Below are 26700 nucleotides of genomic sequence, written 5' to 3'. Positions count from 1 at the left end.
CTTCCAGATCCCCAACCAAGGAAACCCAGATCGCTTAGATGACACTTAGTCCCAAGCAACTGACCAGCTCTACCTCCTACCTCTCCTGCCACCTTCCCACTTATCCTCTTCCCCACGACTTCCTCACCATAATATGCCATCTCTGCACAATGAAACCATGATCTTTTTGCCTGAAGTGCTGTTCTGCACCTCCACACCTACTGACTCTCACACTGAGGGCATTCACTTTGCTGACTCTTCTATGACTCCAGGGTTAGCTGTGCTCCTGCAGTGCACGGAAAAGGTGTCCCAGTGGTTTCTTCATTTGCACAGCATCAGTCACATACTCTGTTTTTTACTTCCTTATCAGACTAAGACATAGGCCATTGTGTAAATGCCAGGGGTGAGATCAGACTGATTCTCCTCTCTTTTCTAGTCCTTCTAGAAAAGAGAACAGTGTCCGGGAAATACTTCTTACTTCTTAGATGATGCTATTGAAAGGAATTATCCCTAGGTGTTTAGACAGCAGGACCCTGACATCCCATTCTTCCTAACTACTCTCACTCCCTCTTCCCTGATTCCTCAGTCTTCACCCAGGCCCTTAACACCACTCAACCCATCACTTTCTCTCATCCCCAGTGGAGCTTGGAACTGGGCAAGTCCCTACTCAAATTCTAACCCTAGTACATTAAAAATGGAAGGAGACACCTTGGCATTGCTTCAGATTAACAATGTTCTTAGAGACCCAAATCAGGAATATTAGTTCATGTCCTTAAAAAAGTAGTGACACCTGCTGGTTAGAACCTACAGAGCTATGGTTACATAGCTAAGCTCTGGACTGGCCTAGAGACAAAACTGCCATGTATAATCTTATTTCTCTGGGAATGTGGGTTCAGTGTAGCACGTAAGTGACTCATAAAGTAAGTAACTACCCGTAACTGTGGTCTATCTATCCCTAAGGTTCCCCCTCAGAACCTGACACTCTTTCTCTAAATAATTTCTAAACTACAAGTGCCTATAGAAAGACTTGCTGAATTATCATTGAGAAACATGGATTCTAGAGCAGAGGTTTGCATTCATGCTTCCACAACAGAAGGACCTGGGGAAGTTCTCCAAAGTACTTTTTTGAAAAAGTACTGATTCCCTGGGATCTGATCAAGACCATTAAAACCAGATCCTCCAGGGCTTGGATCTTTTCAACAGTTTAAGAAGTCTTTCAGGAAGCTCTACTGTGGAGTTCAGGTGAAGAACCTCCTGCCAAGTGGTATTCTGATTTACTTGCCTGCTTTAGTTTATATAGTTATTTATCTACCTATCTATCTATCTATCTATTTATTTATTTTAGTTTGGGGGGGTTGGTCTTTTTAGACAGGGTCTCACTATGCAGTTCAGGCTGGCCTTGAGCTTACTTTGTAGCTCAGGCTGGCCTCAAACTCGTAACAACCCTCCTGCCTCAGCCTCCCAAGTGCTGGGATTACAGGCATGCACCAACCACGCCTGGCTATTTACTTATTTTAGTTAGAGTGAATTTGTTTTGATTGTATAATGAAAGGTTCAAAGTGAATCAACCTTTTTCATACTTTACACCCTTTATAGTTGAAGTATTTCAATGTTTAGGAGTGAAATTTGTGTATTTATTTAATCTCTTTCTTTATTTAATCTCTTTCTTTGGCAAATAATGGGGATAAGACGAATTTTTTAAAAGACCTTTTAGTAACTTAGACAAAAGGAGTTGCAGGCTAAATTCCAACTTGAAAAGTATATTTTCCATGTACTTAACGGGTGATCGGGAAGGCAAAAAATGATGTATACAATCCCAGAGTTTTACGGATTTTTGTAGAGCCATGTTAAAATTTTAAAAGGGAAGAAAAAAATTTGCAGCTCTATTTTACTCCCTCAGATACGTAGTTTCATCTTCCTAACAATGACATTTTTGTATATGCTTCCATTAAAGTCCCGATTGTAGAATAAGCTGATGATTTCAATAACACCTCCTCACTTCTTAAAAGTCTTTTCATTGAATAGCTTGCTGAGCAATTTAACACACAGGGTCCCTAATTTCTTTATTCTAGTGATGGCAATATAACCTTTGTCTCGCTTTGACCAGTTTTTCCTGCAGTTAACATATCTCCCCAAATTTAAAAAAATTTTTTTTTCATTTATTTGGCTTATAAAGTAAACCTAGAAACATGAAAATATTTTTTTCAAAAACAAATAAAGAAATATTCACCCATGCAGAGGGGAAAAAGAACACAGGACAACCACCCGCTCCATTTTATAATATTATGGTACATTGTGCAGTCTTGTGTCAGTATTTATTATCAGTCATTTAGTTTATGATAGAGAATAACTTTTGATTACTGATGCTTGTAGTATTACTCACTCTGTCTTGGACTGTTTGAAGATCTGTATTTTTATTATAAAGTCCAATAAAAATAAAGTGAAAAACCCATAGGTCCCAAAACTGATTCCTGGCTTGTGCTGTATGTCACTCTTTTCCAATCTAAAAAGTATTTCCTTCCACCGTTAGTCTCTGTCTCTTGCTCATAAGCAAATTTATCTCCTAATGCCTCATTCTTTATTTTAGCCATTAATCTCCCATTGAGAACCTTACGAAATGCTTTTTGCAGATAAAAATATTTAATATCTACTAGATTTCCCCAATCCACAAAGCCATACAACACTGCTTAGAGGGAAAAATCAATCTTTTGTACCTGGATTCAAGTTTGCTGCTTTGACTCGAAATATTTCTCTCTAACTTCTTATACAGAAATAAAACAACTAGAGAGCAAGAATTTTATTTCTGGCTGGGCATGGTAGTGCATGCCTGTAATCCCAGCACTTGGGAAGCTGAAGCAGGAGGACTGCTGTGAATTTGAGGCCAGCGTGGGATACCTAGTGACTCTAGGCCTGTCTCCACTCTATAGTAAGATCTTGTCTCAAAAGAAAAAAAAAAAAAGCATTCTATTTATTTCTCCCTGCTGGATTATGTCCCCACAAAAGATATGTCAAAATCACAAACCCCAACACTTCAACAAAAAGTGATCAGATGTGGAAACTGGGTACTTGGAGATGTCATTAGTTAACCCAAGGTCACAGAGTAAGATGGGCCATTCTCTTGTTGATGTCCTTGCAAGAAAAGAAAAGCACCCGCAGAAACAAGGTCATCATGTGACAGTGAAGGCAGAGATCAGGGGATAGAGTTATTAGCCTGAGGCTGTCAAGGACCTCAGCAAACACCAGAAAAGTAAAAGAGGCAAGAAGGATTCTTCCTGGCAGGCTCCTGAAGAAGCACAGTCCTGCCCATACTGTGACTCTGGACTCCACAGAACCATGAGAATAAATTGACCTCGTTCTAACCCACCCACTTTTGCGGTACATTGCTACAGCATCCTCAGGAAACTAACACATTCCTCTCTTCCCATTATTTCTGTATTTTAGGGCCCAGATAACTGGATTGTAAACTAGGCTAAAATTTCACACACACACACACACAGCTACATGTATGAATCTGTTCCTGTGTGTACAGAACACTGTTCTCTTCTACTACAGATTACAAGACTCTGAAACAGTACCTCCAGGGGTTACTGAGTAGCTCACGTCTATCTTAAGTCTTATGTATCTTACGACTGTCCGGCTGTCATTCAGCCTGTGCTTAGAGCATCTCTTATCTCCTGACATGCCCCCTTCAACTTCCGGGTGACTTGGACTTTTAACAAAATTCTTTCTCATAGTGACTAGGACCAAATCCATCTTCCTATAACTTTTAAAAGTTGGTCCCAATCCTATTACCTCCTTTTCCAGCAAAATTCCTCCTTTGCCAGTAAGCCTTACAATATTTGAATGCAATATTACAATCCAATGATTCTTCCCTTCCTGCATTACATATCCACTTTCTTTTCAACCACTCTTCATAAGAAGGTTTCAATTTCCCTTGTCCTTTGCTGACTTCCCTTTAAATAGGCTCCTCTATCATCTCTGCTCCCCAACACCCTTCTATCCTATCTACCCTGTTCCTCAGTGCTACACTGCCCACTGCTTAGACTTCTCTCCTCACCACTCCTCAGATGGAAAAGAGAAAGGTCCACGTGCTTTGTCCCTCCTTAGCTGTTCTCTCAGGACCCAGGGCATGGGAATTTGAGAATAAGTAAGAACTTTTGTACAGAACCCAAGTTGCTGTCGTAAGTCAAGACCCTGCTAATTCTCCAGGTGTGTCATTACAGGGCCATCAAAGAGCAGTAAACCCAAAACAGTGGATGCTGCCTGAAGGAAGATCCTGCTGCGCTGGAACCCTTCCCTTCCCCTTTGACAAGGATTTCATCTGGGCCAATGAAGGCAGGGTCCTGGGCTTGCTCTCGTTTTTTTTTTTCATGATAGTTTTGTGTCCATCACCCACTACATTTCTTCCAACACCAGGCCTCTCTACTGTCTCCCTTTTCTTGTCCTCAGTAGAAGAGTGCAGGGCAACATAAAGTCTCACTTAGGACTCTATAAACACATCTGTGCCTTCAGAGGTAAAACAGAGCTTACAGACAATATCCTGTAAAAAGATCAATCGCAGGATACCAAGCAGGATTGTGCTATAATAAAGCCATGGAATTTGGGGTCCACAGTCCTTCAAGATTCTGCTACTTAGTGTGTGGCCTTGGTCTAGTCACTTAATTTCTGAGGTTCAAGTTTTCATCTACTAAAAGGTGATGCTAAGATCCTAGTTCTAACCTTCCTCTTGGGGTTATCGTATGAAAAGAATCTGAAAACAACCAACATAGATCATTTATCTTTATTTAGCTCTTCATTCAACAATCAAGCATCTACCTGGCACAATACACTGAAGAATCCATTCAAGGATTCCAATTTCTCAGCATTTTAGGTTTGTGAACAGATTAGTAACTAACTGACACAGATGAAAGAATAACAGAAATGCCAAGTGTTTGGGATTACAAATAAATAACAGCATCTCAGGTACGTAAACAAGATTTAACCTCTCTCTATTGTGAACTAGAATTTCATTTAGAAAAGAAAATCTCTTCATGTTTCTTTAATGGGAGAATGCAGCTTTCTTTAAAATTCATTCTGACCATTAGTTGTGATATGCCAACCTGAGCGGATTAAGAAATGCCCAGCAGATTAGCAAAGCACATCTTTGGATGTGTCTGCGGGAGTTTCCCAAGGTGACTGGCGCGCAGGCCAGCACACTGGTAGGGGAAAGCCCACCCTGTCTGTGGGGGTCATTGTCCGGTAAGTCTGCAGCCTGGATGGAATCAAAGGGACTGCACTTAATAACAGCTCCATTCTGCTTAAGCAGGTGCATCTTTTGCTGCCCTCGTCTGCGAATATCACACTCCAGTGTCCGCAGCCTTCCCACGCAGACTCACAGCAGCAACTCCCCCTGAGCTGCAGTGCCAAGCCTTCCAACTTCAGACCGGCACTGCTCCTTGATCCCTCCTGCTCCATGCCTTCCAGTTCTGCAATTGAGAAGCTGCTGGACCTCCTGCATCACCAAAGGCACTGTGAACAAGTCCACCTCTAATCCACACACACCTACCTAATAAGTCCCCTTGCCTAATTATAGATTGCAATTTTACATTGACTCTGGTCCTCTAGAGAACCCTGAGCATTTTTTGTTTGGGTGTGGTACTAGGGACTGACCCCAGAGCCTCTGCAGTGACCTACATCCCCCAGCCTTTTATTTATTTTTTTGTTTTTTTGTTTTGTTTTTGTACCAGAAGCAAACTCAGGACTTTGCGCTTGCCAGGCAGGTGCTTGTGCCCCTGAGCTATATCCCCAGCTCCCCTAGCCTTTTAAATATTTTTTTTTTCTTTTAAATTTTGAGACATGGTCTCTCCAAGTCTCTGAGTAGCTCAGGCTGCGTTCAAACTTGTATTCCTCCTCTTTCAGCCTCCCAGAATGCTGGGGTTACAGGCATGTGCCACCACACTCAGCTTCAATACAATTATTACACATATTGTTTACAGATACATCTATCACTGCCCTTGTCCATATTCCTGGCACAACCACTCACTGAGTACTTCCTATGTCTTACATGTGCTGGCCTTGCACCCTGTAAAATCCTCCAGGCAAATGAGATTCAGAGGAAGTAGGTAAGTGATGTTGGAAAAAACTGGGTTACATTTCCTTAAATGTCAGACGCTAAAATATTTTTCTTTTTCTTTTTTCCCCCAAAAAGCTAGCCATGAAGAGGCAAAGAAGACACTTGAAATGAATGTCATATATGTAACTTTTGTGTTAAAATGACCTGCATACACCAAAATATACCGCCAGTTCCTGCACTTCTGCGAAGCCAGAAGGTTGACCATTTCTTTCCTTTACAGTTTCTTTGCATCAGCAAAGGGGGTTGGTCAGGGTAAATTTTCTGAAATTTCTGTTTGAGGCCCTGAATTTAAACATCCTCTGTGGTTGACGCAGCAAGTTTAATAGCTTTCGCCCTATTGGTCTAACTTTCAGGGCTAGTTTAAGGAACTCTAAATAAAGTTACACTTTGAAGTCCTTTAAAGAACTCTAAATAAAGTTACACTTTAAATCCTTTAACTCTTACCCTGATACATATCTATTCTTATGCATTCTCCAATGATAAACTTTCAATTGAAGCACATCTTTTCACAAATTATAGACTTTTCTGTGAAAGGCAAGATCTTATTAAGAAAAAAAAAAAAAACCAGGCTGAAACACCACAGGGGTCTAGATGCGCCATCTGGATCAATATTCTTGAGTATGGAAGGATTTGCAGCCTAAGACAAAGAACTCAGTGTGACTTGGGACAATCTTCAGAAAAAGAAATCTACAGTGTCATTTATAATTTGAATCATATTTAAAATTTTAAAACTCTTCAATGTTAATTTGCTATTAATCATTGTACCTTTCTAGTATGTTGGCCTCCTACTGTCCTATCAAGCTCCCTACTATTCCCTCCCCCCACCTTATGACATCATTTAATGACTTCGCTTATATTTTCTCTTATTTCTTTGCTTCATGTCGTTGCTTCTGCATTACTTTGATCTTACTGAATTGAATTTCAAATACCCCCTCCCTGGGTTCCTATTTTTTTTATTCCGATTTCTTTTTTTTTTTTTTTGCGGTACAGAGGATCGAACTCATGACCTTGCGCTTGCCAAGCAGGCACTTATGCCACTGAGCTATATCCCCAGCCCCTATTCCGATTTCTTACACATTGCAAAATTCCAGCCAAGTTCCAAACTCATTTTGCATTCCTTCAAGGTCTTTACTCAAGCCCCGTATTTTTGTGTTAGTACTCTTCCCACAGATCTTCATCAGCAACTCAAACCTGATGATATTATGATTGCATCTTTAGTGCTTTTCTACTCCCACCTTATTTATCATGCCTGTATTATTTCCAAAGATAAGGTCTAGAAAAACTTCAGAGCAGAGCTTGTTAGCTGTTGTATGCATGCAAACAGTCCACCTCTACTGAAAGATAAAGCCACTTTTCCATACTCTGGCATTATTCTTTTTTTTTTTTTTTTTTTTTTAGTTTTTAGTTTTTCTCCGGTACCGGCAACCGAACTCACGACCTTGCGCTTGCCAGGCAGGCGCTTTTGCCGCTGAGCTAAATCCCCAGCCCCTCTGGCATTATTCTTAATGTGTGTATTTGTGGGGTTGAAATCCCTTGGCAGTATATTGACCTGCTTTCAACTTCTCTTTTCTGCAAGCATGGCTCTTTTTTCTTATCAACTTGCTCTTGGATTCCTTGATGAAAAAAATAAACATGGCACTTAGTTTTCTCTCCTGATTATACTCCCTTCAAATAGTTTACATCCTACCCTACCTTCTCCTTTTCTCAGATTTTCTCACCACGTTTCCTGTAAAGTGAATGGAAGGTCCATTTTCCTTTGACCAAAAAGCCAAAGCAAAAAGTCCTTCCTAGATCTCCAATGCCTCTAGAACCACTTCTCAATTCTTACTAGGTTTTACTATGTCATACTACTGCTGTGTAGTGTCAAAAAAGACTTGGAAATATAATCTCCTTGTTGAAGGTATAAATTCAACTGTATTTCTGTTCAATTTTTTAAAAAAGTTTACTGTCTGAAATGACATGTTCAAACTCTATGAGGTTGAAGCACATCTGGAAAGATATAGCTGTATTTTCAAATTTCATTTTTCATGTTTCCACTTTCTCTTATTTCTATTCGCTCTCTCTCTCTATTTCTCTCTCTCTCATTCATTCATTCAGTCATTCATGTATTTGAACATATTCTCTTAAACTCTACTAGATGCTCCCCATAATGTTTCTACCTTACAACTAGCTGGCCATGGACTGAAACCTGTCAAACTATAAGTCAAAAAACCATTTCCTCCTCTAAATTGTAGATGTCAGGACCTAGCAACAAGAAAGCTGACAAATACGCTAGACAATCACAAAGGAATAAAGATAACAAAATGTAGTCCTTGACCTCAGGGAAGCTCATAGTTTTAGGGGTAAAAATCTAAACAGGGAAGACAATTGGTGATGACTCTATGTGACAAATACTACTGGTACTTAACCACTGTCCTAGGAGCACAACAGTATGATCGAGCAATTAATTCTGTCTCTATATGATCAAGGAGAAGTCTGACAGAATACAGAAGCTTTATTTAAATCTTTAAAAATAGCCAAGGGAAAGGAGGAAGGCTATTACAGAGGAAATGATGTAACAAAGACCAAAGTACCTGCAATGTTTCCAAATATCAACAGTGACCATATAGAAGAGCTACAAAAAAAGATCCTTTTAACAGATTTTATTTTATTATGCATGAGTATATTGTGAAGATTACTTATAAATATCTTAAAGTCCTTAAAACAGTCCCTGGCACACAGTAAATAGTCAAGAAACTGTAGAGTTTATTGTTGTTTTAATAGATTATTTCATCTAGTTTTCATCTACTCAAAATATTTTTATTTCATTTTTTGTCCCGCTCCTAGGTTGGTTCTAGGCAGCTATAGGTATTATCTGCAGTTAAATTAAACATTTGGATACAAATAAATTGAATTGCTGATGTGACTGTTATAGCTTCTAGAGTACAAAAATTAGAAGAGATGACAGAAAAACAGTATACCATAAAAATACAATTAACTGGACCACAGCTAATTGCAATTTTCAATCAAATATTTTCTCTCTCTCTCTCTCTCTCTCTCCCCCACTCCCATCCATCTCTCTTTTCTAACAACTTCACATCTAAGACTTGTTGAACAATCCTACCAATGCTGTGACCTGGGGTCAGTGTAGAAAAAATTCAGCTCAGTATATGTCTTCTACAGCTGTGTCAAATGGTTTTAAAAAGTTATGTTCTCGGTAATGCCTTATAATAGTCTAGACAAAAAAGATTCAATTATATCTCCTTACTGGGGTAAAATGGGTAGATGCTGACATTTCTAATAACTTCAAGGTACTTAGCTTACAGTTCATAATATATTCATATACCTTACTTCATTTAAATTGATAATCAGATTGATGTACTTGCACAGTCACAAAATACACAACACAGAACAAGAGCCCAGGACTTCTTACTCATGTAATAGTACTCCTTCCTCTAAAATATTACTCAACACGACAGAACCGTCACGTGTCCCTTTGACTGGCTTAGGGAGCTGCCTAAAGAACTAGCAAAGCACACTTTTAGGTGTGTCTGGGTGGGTCATGGAGGCATAACCTCGGGGTCTATATCTGGTTCCTGGCTCTTTCTTCTCTGGTGCTGTTCCCCTATTTTGTTTCCCTGCCACCATGAATTCAGCAGCTTTGCTCTGCCATTCCCTTCCCTGATGATGCTTCTGCCTTACAACTAGCTGGCCATGGACTGAAACCTGTCAAACTATAAGTCAAAAAACCATTTCCTCCTCTAAACTGTAGATGTCAGGACCTAGCAACAGGAAAGCTGACAAATATGCTAGACAAGACTCACTGAAAGTAGGCTATGAATCATTTTGTTGACTATCTTAGTCCATTTGCTCTTGATATAACAGATTATACCCCAGAGTGGGTATACTATAAATAATAAAAATTTATTTGGCTTACAGTTCTGGAGACTAGAAGTGTAGGAGCTTGGTGCTGGCATCTGGTAAGAGTCTCCATGCTGTACCATAACACAGTGGAAAGGCTAGCGAATGTAGTGCGAATAGAGGTGGGGGGCAAGGGGGACCCACACTCCTACCTGTGATGACCGCCCTACTCCTTCCACAATGCCAACGGTGCAGACATAGGCACCTCTAAAAGGACCACCTCTTAATACTGTTGCACTGGGGATTAAATTTTAACACAAGGGTTAGAGAGAACATTTAAACCACAGTATTGCCAAAAATGCAAACACCTTGGTTAATTAAGGTTTTACTTAAAGTGATGTGTAACACTGGACTAACATATTTAAGATATCTCTTTCTATTTATTCTTTCTCTGGAGAATGATGTTTATATAGTAATCTAAATGGCTATCAAAATTATAAAATATATCATCAGTACGGGTGTTAATGACAAACCCTTTTCTCCTGTTGAGTTTATTTTAATTAATGAGAAAACAAAAGCAATGAAGAACTCCAGACAGAAATAAGTATAAAACAAATAAATTAAGTATCTATAAAACTGTATAAAATAAATTGAATAACTAGGAAATTGGTAGTTTAAGATACAGACTCTGAGATAACTCAGATGTACAAATTAACAGAGAAGGATTTTATACCAGCTATTGTAAATATGTACAAAGATGTACACAAAAACATGATTTTGAATGAAATAATGGGGACTCTCAGTAGAGAAATGAAAACATTTTTAAAAATCAAATGCAAATTGTGAAACAGAAAACTGTATAGTAGTATAAATTCCACTATTAAAGTATTAAAAGTAGACGAGAATAAAATAAGGGCAACATCCACATGGATGAAGAAATATCGGTACAAATTAGCCAATTTAGAGGACAGAGTGGTGTAAAAAAGATTAAAGTAAGTAGGACTTCAGTAACCTATGGGACAATATGAAACACTCCGACACTTAGGTACTTGGAAGTCCTAAAAGGAAAGACAAATAGAATGAAGCAAAAATATATTGGAAAAAATAGTTTTGATAATGTTTTAATTTAGCAGAAAATATCAACATATAGATCTAAGAAGTTCAGCAAACTCCAAGCAGGTTAAAAATAATGAAAACCATTTTAGGCACACTCTGATCAAATTAGTGAAAAGCCACGGTAAGGAGGAAATACTGATTAAATACAGAGTAAAGTGAGACACTACGTACAGGGAAACAAGAAGAAATGTAATTGCAAGAAATGAAATGACACACCTAAGGCTGAAAAAAGAATAAAAATATCAACCCAGAGATGAAACTATCCTTGAAATAGAGAGGTAAAATAAAGACATTTTTGAATGAACAAAACTTGAAAGAATTAATCACCAGCCAATTTATACTGCAAAAAATACCCATGGAAGGTATGTGGGCTAAATTACACAAAATAGAAATTTAAATTTACAGAGAAGAAACAAAGGTGAAAATGATTAAACTGATAAGAACAGATACTACACTTGATCTTAGACAAAAGGCCAAGAAGCAATAAAGATGGAAATGATTTATGTGTGGGAAAATGTGAAACAAAAGCTGAGCTTAGTTTTTTTCTTCTCTTCATTTCCTTAAGATAAATAGTGATTAAAATCACATCACTGCAATATGGAGTTTATAACACATGTAGAAGAAAATTAAAATAATTCAAAGGACCAATGAACATACAAATGAATCTACTATAAGGTTCTTACATTTGTGACATAAGCATAAAGTGGAACAATATGAACTTTAAGTAGACTGTGATAAATTAAGGACGCAAATTGTAATTGTTTGAGCAACCACTTAAAATACAGAGAGATTGGAGATAAGAATGCAGTCTAAGAAATAAAAAGAAAAGCTATAAAATATTTGGTGAACCCAAAGGGGATAAGAAAAAAAAGGAACAAAAAAAGTAGATCAAAACAAAAAGGAAATAACATGCAAGATGGCAGACTTAAATACTACATCAATAGCTATATGGAAAGTAAAATGGACAAAGCACGCTAATTAAAAAGGAGAAACTATCTTAAGGAACTTTTCAAAGAGCTGCCTCTAAGAGATAAACTTATTTTTCTTCTTGATTTTCTAGACTAAATTTATTTAACTGATACAAAAAAACTAAAAATTATACACATTACTGCAGTAATAAGAAATATTTTGCTATATGTACATATTGCAGAATGTTTAAATTTAGAAAAACACATATCTATTTTCTCCAATATTCATCATTTGTTAGGCTGGGCACACCAGTAATCCCAGCACTCTGAGAGACTGAGAAAGGAGGATCACAAGTTCAGGCCCCACCAGGGCAACTTAGCCACTTGACAAGATCTTGTGTCAAGATAAAATATATTAAAGAGGTATAGGGTGGGAATGTAGCTTGGTGTGATGGTTCTGTATTTTATCCCCAGTACCACCAAAGTTTAGAAAAATTATCATTTCTTTATGGTAAAATTTCTAAAATCCTTCCTTGTAGTTTTCTGAGATGAAGAGTGCATTCATGGTAAAAGCAGTAACCCTGCTGTGCACAGCAGAACTTCTTTCTCTTTCCTAACTATAACGCAGATCCCGCTGATCAACCTTTGCCCATGCCCCTCCCCTCCACACTCCCTATCCTCTGGGCACCATGATTCTTCTCTCAACTTCTCTGACATCAACTGCTGTAGCCTGCACATCCTAGCAAGCCCACGTGGTAATTGTCATTCAGTGCCTGGCTTACTTGAGTTAACATCAAGCTCAGCAGTCACACCCACTTTGTCACAAATGACAGGATTCCATTCTATTAAGAGACATACTTTATAAATATGTAGTCACCAATGGGTTAAAAATAAAAGACTTGGAAAACAGGCACCATGCAAATAGGAAGCACAAAAAAGCTAGTGTGGCTGAATTAATATTAAACCAAGAGGACGTTCAGAAAAGCACTAGTACCAGGGATAATGAGAACATTCATACTGATGAACTTGCTAATTCAAGAGGTAAACACCATAATCCTGAAAGTGTATATATACCTAATAACAGAGCTCTACAATACATGAAGAAAACAAATGATATTCTGAAGGGATATGGATATGGAGAAAAATCTATAATTATATCTGGAGATTTTAATACTAAAACAAGGAGGCCAGGCATGGTGGTGGATGCCTGTAATCCCAGCACTCAGGATGCTGAGGCAGGAGGATCGAGACCAGTCTAGGCTACAAAGTGAGCTCAAGGCCAGCCCGAACTACATAGTGAAACCCTGTCTCAAAAAGACAAAAAACAACAACAAAAAAAAAAATTTGAAAAAAGCTATCAACCAACTTAGCCTGACAATGACATCTGCATTAACATCCACAATATACATACTTTAAGTGCACTTAAAGCAGATGCCTAAAGAAATCATGTTACAAAATAATTCAATTTCAAAAGAAAAAAATCTAATAATCCCTGAAATTAACAGAATTGTAAACTATAAATTAACACTAAAACACATATAAAAGCATTAAATATTTGAAAATCGAACATCTTAATTTAAATAACACTTTAGAAAGCATTCTAAAGTAAATATAAATTAAAATGAACATTATTTTTAAAAATTCTGTTGTATAATCTCAAGGATAAACTATAGGCCAGGAATATAGCATTAGGTCACAAAGGAAACTAGAAAATACTTTAACCAAGAAAGGAAAAACAGCAGAGCAAAACTCTAGAGGAAAAAAGGGATGAGGGACAGCAGGGGAGGAGGAAAAGGGAAGGACAACAGGAAAGAAAAAAATAACATCAGGAACGAAGAATGAGATATAACTACAAACCCTACAGATATCAGCCAAAGAAGACAATATTATAAACAACTCTCTAGCAAAAATTTTAGCAACTCAGTATATTTATACAATGAAATATTTCTAAACAGATTTCTTAATATTCCATAGCTATCACCTTTACCAAGGCGGAAATCAACAAGCACAAAGTAGTACCAACTGCAAAAATATGATGTTCAAAACTTGATACAGCTGCAGTACAGAACATGGTGAAAAAAAATCAAGTTAGTAGTTGTACCTTGGGCAATAGGAGAGAGGATTAGAATTGACTATAAAGGGTAACATCAGGTATTTCTGGGAGATGGAAATGTTCTACTGCTTGATTGGAATAGTGGTTACAGGTATACTTAAACTGTCAAAAATCATACTGTATACATGAATTTTGCCGAATACAAACTTGCCTCAATGAAGTTGATTTTAAAAATATATCAACATGGAAAAAAAAAGTCCCAGCTGAAAGCAATGTGAATTTAATCAAAATAATAATAATCATTATTATTGTTATTATTTTTGGTTTTTAGAGTCAGGTCTTGCTAACTCACTGGCCTTGAACTCAAGATGTAGCCTAGGCATTCCCCAAACTCCAGGCAATCTTGCCTCAGCCTCCCCAGTGCTGCTATTACAGGCATAAAACACCATACCTGGCTTTCATCAAAATTATTTGGGGGACAGGAGTTCTTCTGAGTCATATATGAAATAAAAATATAATTTTTTTTAAATTTAAAAAGTTCTTCAAGTTGCTGAAAATAAATATAAATAAAAATGAGCAAAATTTTTACAAATTCTACTGTATGTCTTAGTAGGATAAACTACAGGCCAGGAAATGGACTAGATGCTTTCATACAGGACACCTCATAAAGACTGTGTCTTTTATTCAGATACGATCAAGCACAAAAACTTGGAAAAATAACTGTTTTACAAATGAAAAAGCCATAAACCTGGAACCAGAAAGCCTGGGTTCAAATAAGGGCTATGTATAATGCATTAGCACTGTGACCTTAGTAAGCCACTAACTCCCCTGGTCTTCATCCACTCCAGGACTGTTGTGAAGATTAAGGGATATTATTTAAAAGTGTCTGATAAAGCACGCCATAAACCGTTACATTACTCACAGTGCATGCTCGACAGCCACTGATGAAATGCAGCAGATATAAAACACAGGGAAATAAGTAGAAATGGAGAGACAGACAATGAACATGTTTCTGATCATGTTTTCTTTCCTACAAATAGGAGGGATAAAGGGTAGAACTGGCTTCTAAAGCCTGATAACCTAATGCCATGCTCCTAGCATAGGCAGTGCACTGGGTGAGTAGGACTGGACTGGCTGGCTTCTCAGGGTGAATATATTTCACTGTAGCCTGTATTTATAGTTGGGGAAACAGACACCTCAAGACTGACTGAGATGTGACCCTGATGAGTACCTGAACCTCCTGCGCACCCCAACCATGTAGCTAACAATCAAGTGTGTACAGCCAGGCCCAGTGGTGCACACGAGTAATCCCAGCTATGTGGGAGGCTAAGGCAGAAGGTTTTTTTACTGTGGACTTTTGAAACGTCAACATCAACAAACCACTGCTCAAAAATCTTGAATTCTTTCTTATCCTTGTATCTTCAGAGATTTTGCTCTAAATGAGAAAAGTATTTTCTGAATCCAGCAGCGTGATTGGGAAAATCATACCATTAATGCCTAGTAGGATGATTTTCAGTAGAGTTGCAGGGAATAATTGACAAATCACCCAAAGGGTAAAGAAGAGCATAAAAATCTAAAGGATGACCATGATCGACCATTTCACATTGATGGACAATGCAGATTTAAGACTAGAGAAGCCACATATCTTCATCAAAATATGGGGCATCTGGGAGGGCATATAAAACGTTAGCAGCAATCATGGTATGGTAAGTTATCTGACAGAGGTTTTAACAGAATAATATAGACACATACAGAAGAGAAAATCAGCTAAGTGGTAGGGAAGGAAGTGGCTTAGGGGAGATACTTTGAAAAAGGGTGGTGCCTATGTTAAATCTAAAGATTCTAAGGAGTAATTTGGGCAAAAGGCATTTGATTCTAAGGAGTAATTTGGGCAAAAGGCATTCTAGACAGATCCATACTATGGAAATGGCACCTTCAGGAAATGGCAAGTAATTGATGTGGCTGAGGTCTATGGGGTAAAAGAGAAGTGAGCTAGCAGGGCACAGGCGGGGTCTCAGGAAGGACTACTTAAAATAAGAATTAAGGAATTTCTACTTTGTCTGAAAGAAAAACGGAAGTGACTAAAAGACTGAAAGCAAACAGCACCATAATCAAATTAGCATTTTTTAAAAGATCATCTGAACAGTACGAAGAACAGACCAGGAAAGGGGCGGTACATTAGACACACGAAAAAGGTAGAACTCATAAGACCTGTTCATTGTTTTACGTGAAGGTAGGGAGAAGAAAGAATCAAGCATGACTCCTAGGTTTCAAACTTGGACATCTGAATAGAGATATCTGTTGTTCGTAGAGATAAAGAACAAGTCAATCTACATTTGAAACTATGAAAAAATACACCACACTAAAGTTTTGAGAAATTAACACAAACAAAAGCAGGGGCAGGCTCAAGTAGTGTATGTGTGTGTGTGTGTGTGTGTGTGTGTGTGTGTGTATGAGAAAAATAATCTAAAGCTTAAATTCACAGAGAGAAAAAGTCAGAGTTAAATAAATTCCTGTCTAACATATGTTGACGAAATCAAATAGCACAAAGGGCAATTCACTAACAAGAGAGCCATCTACTGCCTTCTAAGGATAGTGCAACAAAGAAATGCCATGGAAAAAATGTGGAGGAAAGCCAAGAGTTTTTCGACCATTTCACATTGAACATGGATTCACAGAATGTTTCACCCCTCCCCCAAGATCCCAAGTGGTTAGCATTTTTACTAATAGCCAAATGTGTTTTACTTACTTATTTCTCCTAAAGACATCCATCAGTACACAATATTATTTGAACATAAAACACTTACCTGCCATCATCGCTATCATACTGGCTTTATAAACATTAGTGAGAGATCCGAGTTCTCCTGTGGCTAAGATGGTTTTGAGATGAGCCTCCCCACAGGCCTGGCGAAACTGACGGATCTCATCATACAGGGCTGGGGAAGGAAATAATTGAGGCAGTTACAAAGCAGGCAAGTGATAACACAACTTGGCAGCCATTCAGAGCTGGGAGAGCTCAGCTCAGATTTAGGAAACATAAAACATTTGTCACTTTCTAAAACTCACCCCAATTTAATATCGCCTACAGCATTCTGTTGCAATTCACATCCTGTGACAAGAAACGCTTAGTTTGCCACCAAGAAACCATTTGTAAGCCCTGGCCCATGGTCCAGAGTTATGGGGCTTTTTAAATATCACTATAATGACATGCAAATTAAATGTGATTTCTACCTCTTCCATATGATGGTGACTTAAAAGAAAAAACAAACTTATCTACCACACATACAGTGTTATGACCACTTTGCAGACTCTGGAGAAAAAAATTCTTCAGGTTCCTATTAATTCTTCCATTCATATGCGATGGGTAGGTTGTCTTCTTAGAATGTAAGGCAGATGTTTCCTGAGAGCACTGCTAATGACAATCAAAGTACCATGTGCCACAAAATATGTCTACACATCTGATCAAAGAGCACCAAGCCTGGCCAGGTAGTCCTGGAGACATGTGCACAGAGTTATCTGCAGAGGCAGTCAGGGATGTCACCTTCACTCCATTTATCCTGACCTCATACCACATCTGGCTTTCATGGGCTCCATACAGGATCCAGAAAGCACACAATTAAATTAAACACACACAACCCCCCCACCACACACACACACACGCACAAAAGAATACATAACAAAATAAAATCGAAGGGGAAAACAATTCGTATTCAAAGTAGCAGAATTGGGGCTGGGGATTTAGCTCAGCGGCAAAAGCGCCTGCCTGGCAAGCGCAAGGTCGTGAGTTCGGTTCCTGGTACCGGAGAAAAACAAAAAAAAACAAAAAAAAAAAAATTTAGCTCAGCGGCAAAAGCGCCTGCCTGGCAAGCGCAAGGTCGTGAGTTCGGTTCCTGGTACCGGAGAAAAACAAAAAAAAACAAAAAAAAAAACAAAAAAAACAAAGTAGCAGAATTTTAATGAATAAACCGATATAATGAGTACTAAATTTTTGAAAAAATATTTAACAGTCTTTTGTCAATGACAAAAAATTTGTGCTTTCACCCTTCACCTTCATTACCCAAACTCAGGCTATTACCATAGTATCAGCACCAATATGAGGCTATTTCTTCCCTTTGTGTCTGTGTGTCTCACGGGAAGTAGTTGGTTTTCATTTTGGTTTGAGTTTTATATTACTGGAGATCAAACCAAGGGCCAAGCACATGATAGCCACGTGCTCTACCAGTGAGTAACTCCCCCAGCGGCACATGGACTAAACTGAGCAAGACAGCAATATTCCTAACAAGGGTCAGGGTTAGCATTCTCGAGGCTAAGACAAGAGTTCTGCAATTCACAAGTTTACAAAAGTACACATAAACGACTAAAACTTAGTCTCAAGTCAGCAAACTCATTCAAAGCCAAAAAGTTAAAGGCAAATGAATCAAAATGCCTTCCCAACCCTAGAAAAGCTGAATATAAACTGAAGCTCAGAAGTAAAAACTGAATATAGTAAAAGCAAATATTCTGCACAAAAATCCTGGTAAGTCTGAGGTTCATTACTGCCAGGAGATGGTGCCCCATTAGGTTTCTCAAGAAAGGACTACATACTTTTACAAATCCTTAACAGTAGGTAGTTTTGTGACTTAGAGAGCATGTGGGATGCCGCAGTATTTACCTTACCCTGGCTCTTTGCCCAACTGGTGGGAAAGTCATCTGACCAATATATCCAATGATGTCTCATTTAGGAATGTTGGAGCCAGGCATGGTGGCGCACACCTGTGATCCCAGCACCTGGGAGGCTGAGGCAGGAAGATCGCTGCAAGTTCAAGGCCGGCCTGGGCTACAAAGTGAGCTCAAGGGAGCCTGAGCTGCACAGCGAGACCTTGCCTCAAAAAGACAAAAAAAAAAAAAAAAAAAAAAAGAATGTGGGAAACAGCCACATCCTGTGCTATGATACTGACTTACATTCTTTTAACAGAAAGTGAACCTAGGGTAAAATGACATTTCTTGAGTTACTGAATCTAAAAAGAGAAAACTGTTCTCTAAGAACAAGTCACAAGGCAGTTTCCTCATCTAAAAATTCAAGAATGCTAATCCAGCAGCAACTTGTAGTTTAATGACTTTCTTCCACCATAAAATGGGGCCAGCAGAGGAAGTTTAGACAGACAGATAACATGCATCTAAAACCTGGCTGTACTGCTTCTGTGGGATTGTAGGCAAGTTATTGCTCTCAGCTTCAGTTCCACCCTTAAAGTATCGTATTTATCTTACAGGGTTATTATACAGATTAAAAGAGATAAAGTACTTTGCATATTGCCTGACATACTATAAGCACTAAAAAAGTTTAATAAAATTAGTATTGAGTAAAAAATAGCATTAAGTTCAGACTGCTAGTCAAATGAGTTTCAATTAAGCAATGTGTGATAAAAGTCATATCTTATTTCATGTCCTAATCTAACTGCTTGTACTGGGCAGAAATTCTGTTGTACGGATTAAACTTAAAACACTGCAGTATCAGATAAAATTAGAAAATATTTTATTACAGCATTTGTCAAAGCGAACTTTGGCCTTATAACAAATTCTTAACATACTGATCATGACCACTTTTATGAACAAAACCACCATCCCTTTGCTAAAGATTACTACCCAGTGAATTTCTTTAACTACAGTTAAATTTAACCAGGAAAATTTGATGTATTTTATCACTTGAGCATTTATCAGCCATTTAGAAGTTATGCTCTTTAATCTAGGATTGAAACAAATGAATCAAAAGTGCTCACTTAGTGCATAACTCTACTTAACAAATATGCAGCCAGTACCCTCTCATTATTTGAGCTGTCAATTTCTCAAATCATTTTACTGACCTCTTTCACCACATAACAGGATCAAGACTGCCAGAGAAAATATCCTAATCATGAAGGTTCAACATTTAGAAAGTTGAACCTAAGCTCCTTTCTCTTACCATCCTGCCCAGAATGTAGCAGAACAACAAATTCAAGAAGTATATGAAAACTGGCTTTTTAAAAAAATACAACCTAGGGGGCTGGGGATTTAGCTAAGCGGCACAGCACCTGCCTGGCAAGCGCAAGGTCATGAGTTAGATTCCCGGTACCAGAAAAAAACCAAAACAAAACAAACAAAAAAAAAACCTAGGCTTCCTGAAGTGATTGCTTCCATGGGTACCTTTGAATATAGTGAGCAATGCAAAGGTCAAAAAACTATTGTAGCAGCAGTGATGGCAGCAGGTCCCAGTGTCCAGTGGCTCTGGCCACCAGCATGGCACCTGTGCATACCCATGGCAGTGTTGTGCTGTGACCAAACTCTTCCTGTGCCATAATTGAGCCACCTTTTCTGCTTCCAAATCTTCCATGGTTCTGACTGTTTCCTAAATCTGCTTCTCTAGATTTTTACTTATTCTATGAGCTGTTCTAGATCCTCCTAATAAATTCCTTTTCAGCTTAACTTCATCAGAATTGGTTTCACTCATTTTCAACTCTTCACTCTGGGATAACAATATCTCCTGAGAAAGAATGGCAAAATCCACAAGAGAGTGTGCTGATACTCCAGCTCTGCCATTAATTTGTTGTTGGATTTAAGCAAGTTACTTAACTCTCAGCCTCTGCCCCAACCCTCTCATCTGTACACACCCTTCACGGAGTTATTTTAACCATTAAATAAGGCAATATATACAAAGAGGTAAGGATAGTCTCTGGCACGTAACTCACGCTCTAGGAATGTCAGCTATTTGCTTTCCTATTGTGGTTGATGGTGGTGGTATGTTGCTATTGCTGATATCTTATTATGCTCATAACACACAGTATTTATAAAAGCCAAGAACAAGCTAGGTATGGTGATGCATGCTTGTAATTTCAGCAGTAAGGGAGGCTGAGGCAGGAGATCACAAGTTAAACCTAGCCTGCGCAACTTAGCAACTTGTGAAATCGTCTCAAAATGAAAAACAAAAAGGACTTGGGATGTAGCTCAGTGCAAAGACCGTGGGTTCAATCCCTCAATGAATGAATGAATGAACCTACCCACCCACCCACCCACGGACACTATGATGACACTATGATCTATGTTTCTTAAAGAACATAAAGTATAACCAGTTTTGGGCACGAGAGGGGAAGTTTACCATATATCACACATATAAAACAGATTTTTTTTAACTCACACTCTATGGTCCTTTGACTAACACACTTTTGGGACAAGAGAGTCACTGTTACTTGCTGGTTATGTAAGTATGTAGGAATCACTCCATTTCTTTAAAACTAATTATTCAGGAGGCTTGGTTTATTCACTCATCTCTGGGAAGATTAATTAAAATAACACATGCTACTAGGACAGAACCAGGCATTTCATGGGCATTTATGCCTTCAGATTATATTCCATGTTTTTCTTATATACTTCCAGAAATACAAAATAACAGGTAAAACAAGAGTAAAACAAAGCAAGCACTGTCCTAAACCTTAGGAAAGACAATTAGAATTTGCAGATCTTACATATAAGAAAACAACAGACCACTTCACTCCAGCAGAAGCCAAAGAAACCACAAAGAAGCGTTATTACTGTTCTGCAATTCTGCACACCTTCACATTAGTGATAGACACCTCAGAAACTGGAGAGATGACAGATGCAAAGCGAAGTGACTGGATTGCTGAAATATAACCTAGTCAAGCTCAAATTATGTTATTTACTGTACTCAAATGACACTTGCCTTTCCATAAAAATGAGTGAAACAATGGAAAAACTAATGGATAGGTTTTTTTTTTCCCCTACATTAGCAGGAAAGGACAGCAGGAGGGTGTGAATTTACTATAATTGCTACTGGAATAGACATGTAGAGGAAATTACAAGTTACGTAATAAGATCAAGAGATCCCCTTTACAAAAAAATTCTTCTTTTCAAAACCATCTTCTTTTAAACTGCTCAGGATGTTAGTGTGGTTAGTTGGGCTGGTTGTTGCAGTATTGGGAATGGAACCCAGGACCTTTACAATGAGCTACATTCCTCGCCCTTTGCTTATTTTTTACTGTGAAGTAGGATCTCATTAAATCATTAAATTTCCCAGGCTGGACTTGAACTTGGGATCCTCCTGCCTCATCCTCCCAGAATGCTTGGATTACAGGTCTGCACCACCACACCTTGCTCGAACAGTTTCATACATATCATTTAAACATTTCCTGTAAGTCAGTTGGCAGGTACCATCATTTGAGGCCATAAAAAGCAAAATGTGGAAAAATGAATAATGACTTGCCCAAAATCTTATCACCAGAGATCAGGGGGAGATCAGAATGAATGTGTTCCCATGTTAAATAAAATTCGATTTCCTCACACGTTTTTGCCTCTGTCCCAGCACACACAAGCATCTTGGAGTAAACATGTGGTAGTCAAACTATCTTCTCAAGAAATACACTGAAATACTTGAAATGGCAAAGTAATCAAAACCTAGAACCCAAAGAGATGTCAACACCCACCTAGTGTGAACTACTGACATTACAGTTGGGTGTTATAATCCTAAACTCTGGCTTTCATTCATCTAAGGAAAAAAGGTTAGATGGAATGAAAAGTTCCAAGGGCATTCAGAAACATAAAATAATTTTTGAACAACCTAATATGCTAAAAAAACAATCTGCAAATTGACTGTTAGTCTTCTATACAGAACTGGAGCCAGGATGCTTTTCTGGTTTTTTTTTTTTCCTGGTTTTTTTTTGTTTTTGTTTTTGCCTTTTTGAGAGAGGGTCTCTCTAAGCAGTTCAGGCTGACCTTGAGCTCACTTTGTAGCCTAGACTGGTCTCGAAATTGCAATGATCCTCTCCCCTCAGCCTCCTGAGTGCTAGGATTACAGGTGTGTGCCACCACACCCAGCTGAACCAGGGCATTTTGTAGTAAAATTTGAAGATTTAAATCAGAACTTTTTGTTCTCTGCTTGGCTGGTAATTAACTTTGTTGCTTGGGAAAATTACTGAATCTCTCCAAAAATCATTTTCCTCTTCAAGATTAGGTAGGAGAGCCTTACTTTTATAGCTCAAACATTTCTCAAGTTCTGAGAATAAATGTAAGAATAACTATTCAAACGATTATGAAGGTAATCAATTAGTAACGCTCCCTCAGATCCACCTTTAAGAATAAGTACATGTAAAATGAAGATAAACTCAATTTATTCTAAAAGCTTAAACTGTTACAACTAAGACCAAATAGTCTCCTGCTATTGACTCAGAAAGCCAACTCTCAGCTGTCTTGTGGCAGCTCTCACCTGCAGAGAGGTAGAAAAGCAAGGGTCCTGGAAGGCACCCACTGCTGTGATGGTCAAAGCAAACATGGGACTGGCATGTTGCCAGGGCTGGGAGCCTCCTGGGTCACCCAGGTCAGGGGCTGGTGCAGGGTGAGGAGAGAGTGACCTGCAGTCCACTCTGCCAGGGAATGGAGAGCCACCCTACCAGTAAGCCTGGGAATTTCGGAGGTTGGGGAAATTCGTGCACCAGGCTGATAGCACAGGGGCTCTATGATTGCCATATCCAAGGCAATCGATCAAATGGGTAAATATTGCTCAAACAGATGAATATATGGAACATAATGAGACGAGATTGAGTGCATTCAGGGTGGTATGGCTGTAGACTGGAACATAATGAGAGAAAGATTTCTCACTGACAAGAAGAAAGAGCAGCGATACAGAAAGGGGGAAAATAATCCTGCGATGTTGGCTTATAAAGGAGGTTATTAGTGTGCATTCACAGGTTCTAAGATAGACAGACGAAGAGTGGATGGAGGAAGAGCCAAGGTACACGTGTGCATAGATGTGCATGTTGTATACATGTATGTATTCGTGCAATTTCCTAGATCTATGCACTGAAAGAACTAAACCAATAGTAATGAATACATGTGCCACCTAGATATTGACTTCTAAATATACTATTCAATAAAATGAACCAGAGTTCCTTAGAGACATGGCTAATTCTGGGATCAGGTGGAGAAAGTCCAAGTAGGCATAGAATGAACATCTTATACAAGAAAACGAGGAAGTTGTAAGAGAACAATAAAAACATAAAAAAGATATAGGAGTCATTCTGAAGCCATTCCCATTGGCCAAATCTGGGACAATATCAATAACAAAATAAATGACATAAGGATTATAACCAGTTAAATAAAATAGAGATCTATGAGTTCTCACAAATAGGAAGGAAGGAAGGGAGGAAGGGAAAAAAAAGAAGGGAGAGGGAAGCAAAAAAGTATAGAAGAAAAAATGGAATTAGCTGCGCATGGTGGTGCACACCTGTAATCCCAGCACTCGGGAGGCTGAGGCAGGAGGATTGTTACGAGTTCAAGACCGGTCTGGGCTACAAAGTGAGCTCAAGGCCAGCCTGAACTGCACAGTGAGACCCTGTCTCAAAAAAAGACAAAAAAAAAAAAAAGAGAGAGAGAAAGAATGGAATTAGAAAATCATTCAGCAACTATCAAATTAAAAACTTAATAATTATCAATGGATATTAAAATAGTAAGTTAGGGCTGGGGATTTAGCTCAGCGGCACAGCGCCTGCCTGGCAAGCGCAAGGTCGTGAGTTCGGTTCCCGGTACCGGAGAAAAACCAAAAAAAATAAATAAATAAATAAAATAAAATAAAATAGTAAGTTAGATGAGTAACAGAACATTAAAGTCTCAAAATATCTCCAATCATAATCTGCATTAATAACTTACTAAAATGCAAAATACTTATTAATTTTACAATGGAAAAACTTGGCAGAAACCATCTTAGCTAAGCAGAAAAGTACCATCATGAAATTAACATCTCACGACTCTTGAAATAATGCATTGAGAAGAACAGACAAAAGCTCTGTTACCCCTGTTGAGATGCATAATTTGAATCTACTCATGAGAAAAATATCAAACAAATCAACACTGAGGTATATTTTACCAAAAAATAGGTCTATACTCTCCAACAACAAAGAAAGCCACAATTGTTTCAGACTGAAGAAGCCAAAAGAGACATAGAACAACTGGTCCCAAACCTCATAAAGAACACTATTAGGACAATAAGCAAAATCCAAACAAGGTCTGTAGATTTAACAGTAGCATCCGATGGTGTCCTGTGGCTTGCTATAAGCGTGTCCTTGTTTGAAGGAATTTTTTTTTTTTTCAGTGCTAGTATCATACCCATGGTCTGACACATTCTAGGCAAGTACTTTGCCACTGAGCTACATCCCTGGCCCCGTTTTCAAGAAACATATACTGAAGAATAAAGGGGAATGGGTCAACAGGTCTGCAACTTAATCTCAAACAGTACATAAAAATATATACACACAGAGAAGTAAAATTTCACAACTGGGAAAGCTGCGTGAGGAACCAACTAGTTTTGTGTACTATTTTTGCAACTTTTCTGTAAATTTAAAATTATTCAAAACTAAAGGTTAAAATATGTAGAGTTTTTTGGAATTTGTATAACATCTAAGTATTTTTCTTCTGGGAGGGCTTTGGAGATATGAACTGCTTTGTGATTTTTTTAATGTGGTTATGCAAAGGGGATAGTTTTTCCAACCTGTTTTTTCTCTTCTAATGTATCTTAAATGTCTTTTCATATTTATAAACACAGGCCTATTGCACAATTTTTAATGGCCATACAATCTCCCATCACATCCACCTAATAAATATACTCAATCATTTTCCTATTATCACATAGTTACGGGTCCAGATTTTTTAGTATTATAAATAACACTTCGGTAAAGTATTCACAGTTAAGTTTCTGCATCCATCATGACCCTGCCCTCTGGAATGTTTATTATTTTTTGTGCTTTCAGGCCCCCATGTAATATATGTTCATTGTTAAGAAATTCAAATATTGCTGAATTGAAAATTCCCCATTTAAAAAAGAGACAGAAAGAAAGAACAATTCTTGCCACGTTCCAGAAAAAACAATAATTTGGAAGGCTATTATAAAAGATGACTGGCAAATGAAAATGGAATTCAAATGCCACAACTGCAAATTAGTCAGAAGAATGCAAAATTTAACAAAACACACACAGCGAAGAAGTGGCTGGCATAGTGATGTCACATTAAAAACCTGATAATATATGTTTTGACTTACAATGAGATTTTCAGGAGTAGTGAACGTGGGTGTACTAGAAGCCCGGGATATATTACATCGTCGCTACACCTGGCAGTGGAGGTGCCGCCTGTCTGTACCCCGCATCCCTCCTACTGCTACCACACTGCTGAGAAGTGGAGGTCGTAACCTCACCTCTGCTTGTTATTCCCAGTTGGGAAGCAAGCTCGGCTGTCTCAGTGGACTGCGCAAAACGGGCATCAAATCTCAGCGCCACTAGGAAGGACCCGTAGGCACCGGAGTGCAGGTGCACAGGAGCGAGAGAGGCCACACTGCATCAAGCTTTTTGTTTGTGATTTTTTCTTGATTTATGTTTTTAACTAATACATAAATACAGACAGGAATAAGGACACACACCTGTAATCCCAGCTACTCAGGAGACTATGGCAGAAAACTTGCAAGTTGCAGATCAGGCCAAGAAATTCAGTGAAACCCTGACTCAAAACAAAAAGGGCTAGCCGGGAGTAGTGGCACATGCCGGTAATCCCAGCACTTGGGAGGCTGAGGCAGGAGGATTTCCATGAGTTTGAAGCCAGCCTGAACTATAGGGTAAGACCCATCTCAAAATACCGAAAGAGAAAAAGAGAGAGAGGGAGAGGGAGAGGGAGAGGGAGAGGGAGAG

At 38.4% G+C, this 26700-nt stretch overlaps 1 protein-coding gene and 1 long non-coding RNA gene across 4 annotated transcripts in view; one reads left to right on the top strand and one right to left on the bottom strand.

Annotated features, from left to right (window-relative positions):
- The window catches only part of Dera (deoxyribose-phosphate aldolase (putative)), a 111645-nt gene that overhangs the window by 29860 nt on the left and 55085 nt on the right, over positions 1-26700 (bottom strand). For both annotated transcript variants that reach the window (XM_005379023.1, XM_013511619.1), the window contains exon 6: positions 16816-16944. In XM_005379023.1, the coding sequence (XP_005379080.1) occupies positions 16816-16944 (129 nt within the window). The remainder of the gene's footprint in view (positions 1-16815; positions 16945-26700) is intronic.
- LOC106147970 lies at positions 2952-5715 on the top strand. 2 transcript variants are annotated; one of them, XR_001233033.1, is made up of 3 exons: positions 2952-4673; positions 4768-4941; positions 5282-5715. It is a non-coding gene; the product is annotated as an uncharacterized LOC106147970 (long non-coding RNA). The 2 variants fall into 2 exon arrangements; XR_001233032.1 differs by having other exon boundaries at positions 2954-4673; positions 5285-5715.

The sequence above is a fragment of the Chinchilla lanigera genome, unplaced genomic scaffold (assembly GCF_000276665.1).
Source record: "Chinchilla lanigera isolate Chin_1 unplaced genomic scaffold, ChiLan1.0 scaffold00012, whole genome shotgun sequence".
NCBI classification, from domain to species: Eukaryota; Metazoa; Chordata; class Mammalia; order Rodentia; family Chinchillidae; genus Chinchilla; species Chinchilla lanigera.
This window is presented reverse-complemented; position numbering and strand designations above follow the sequence as displayed.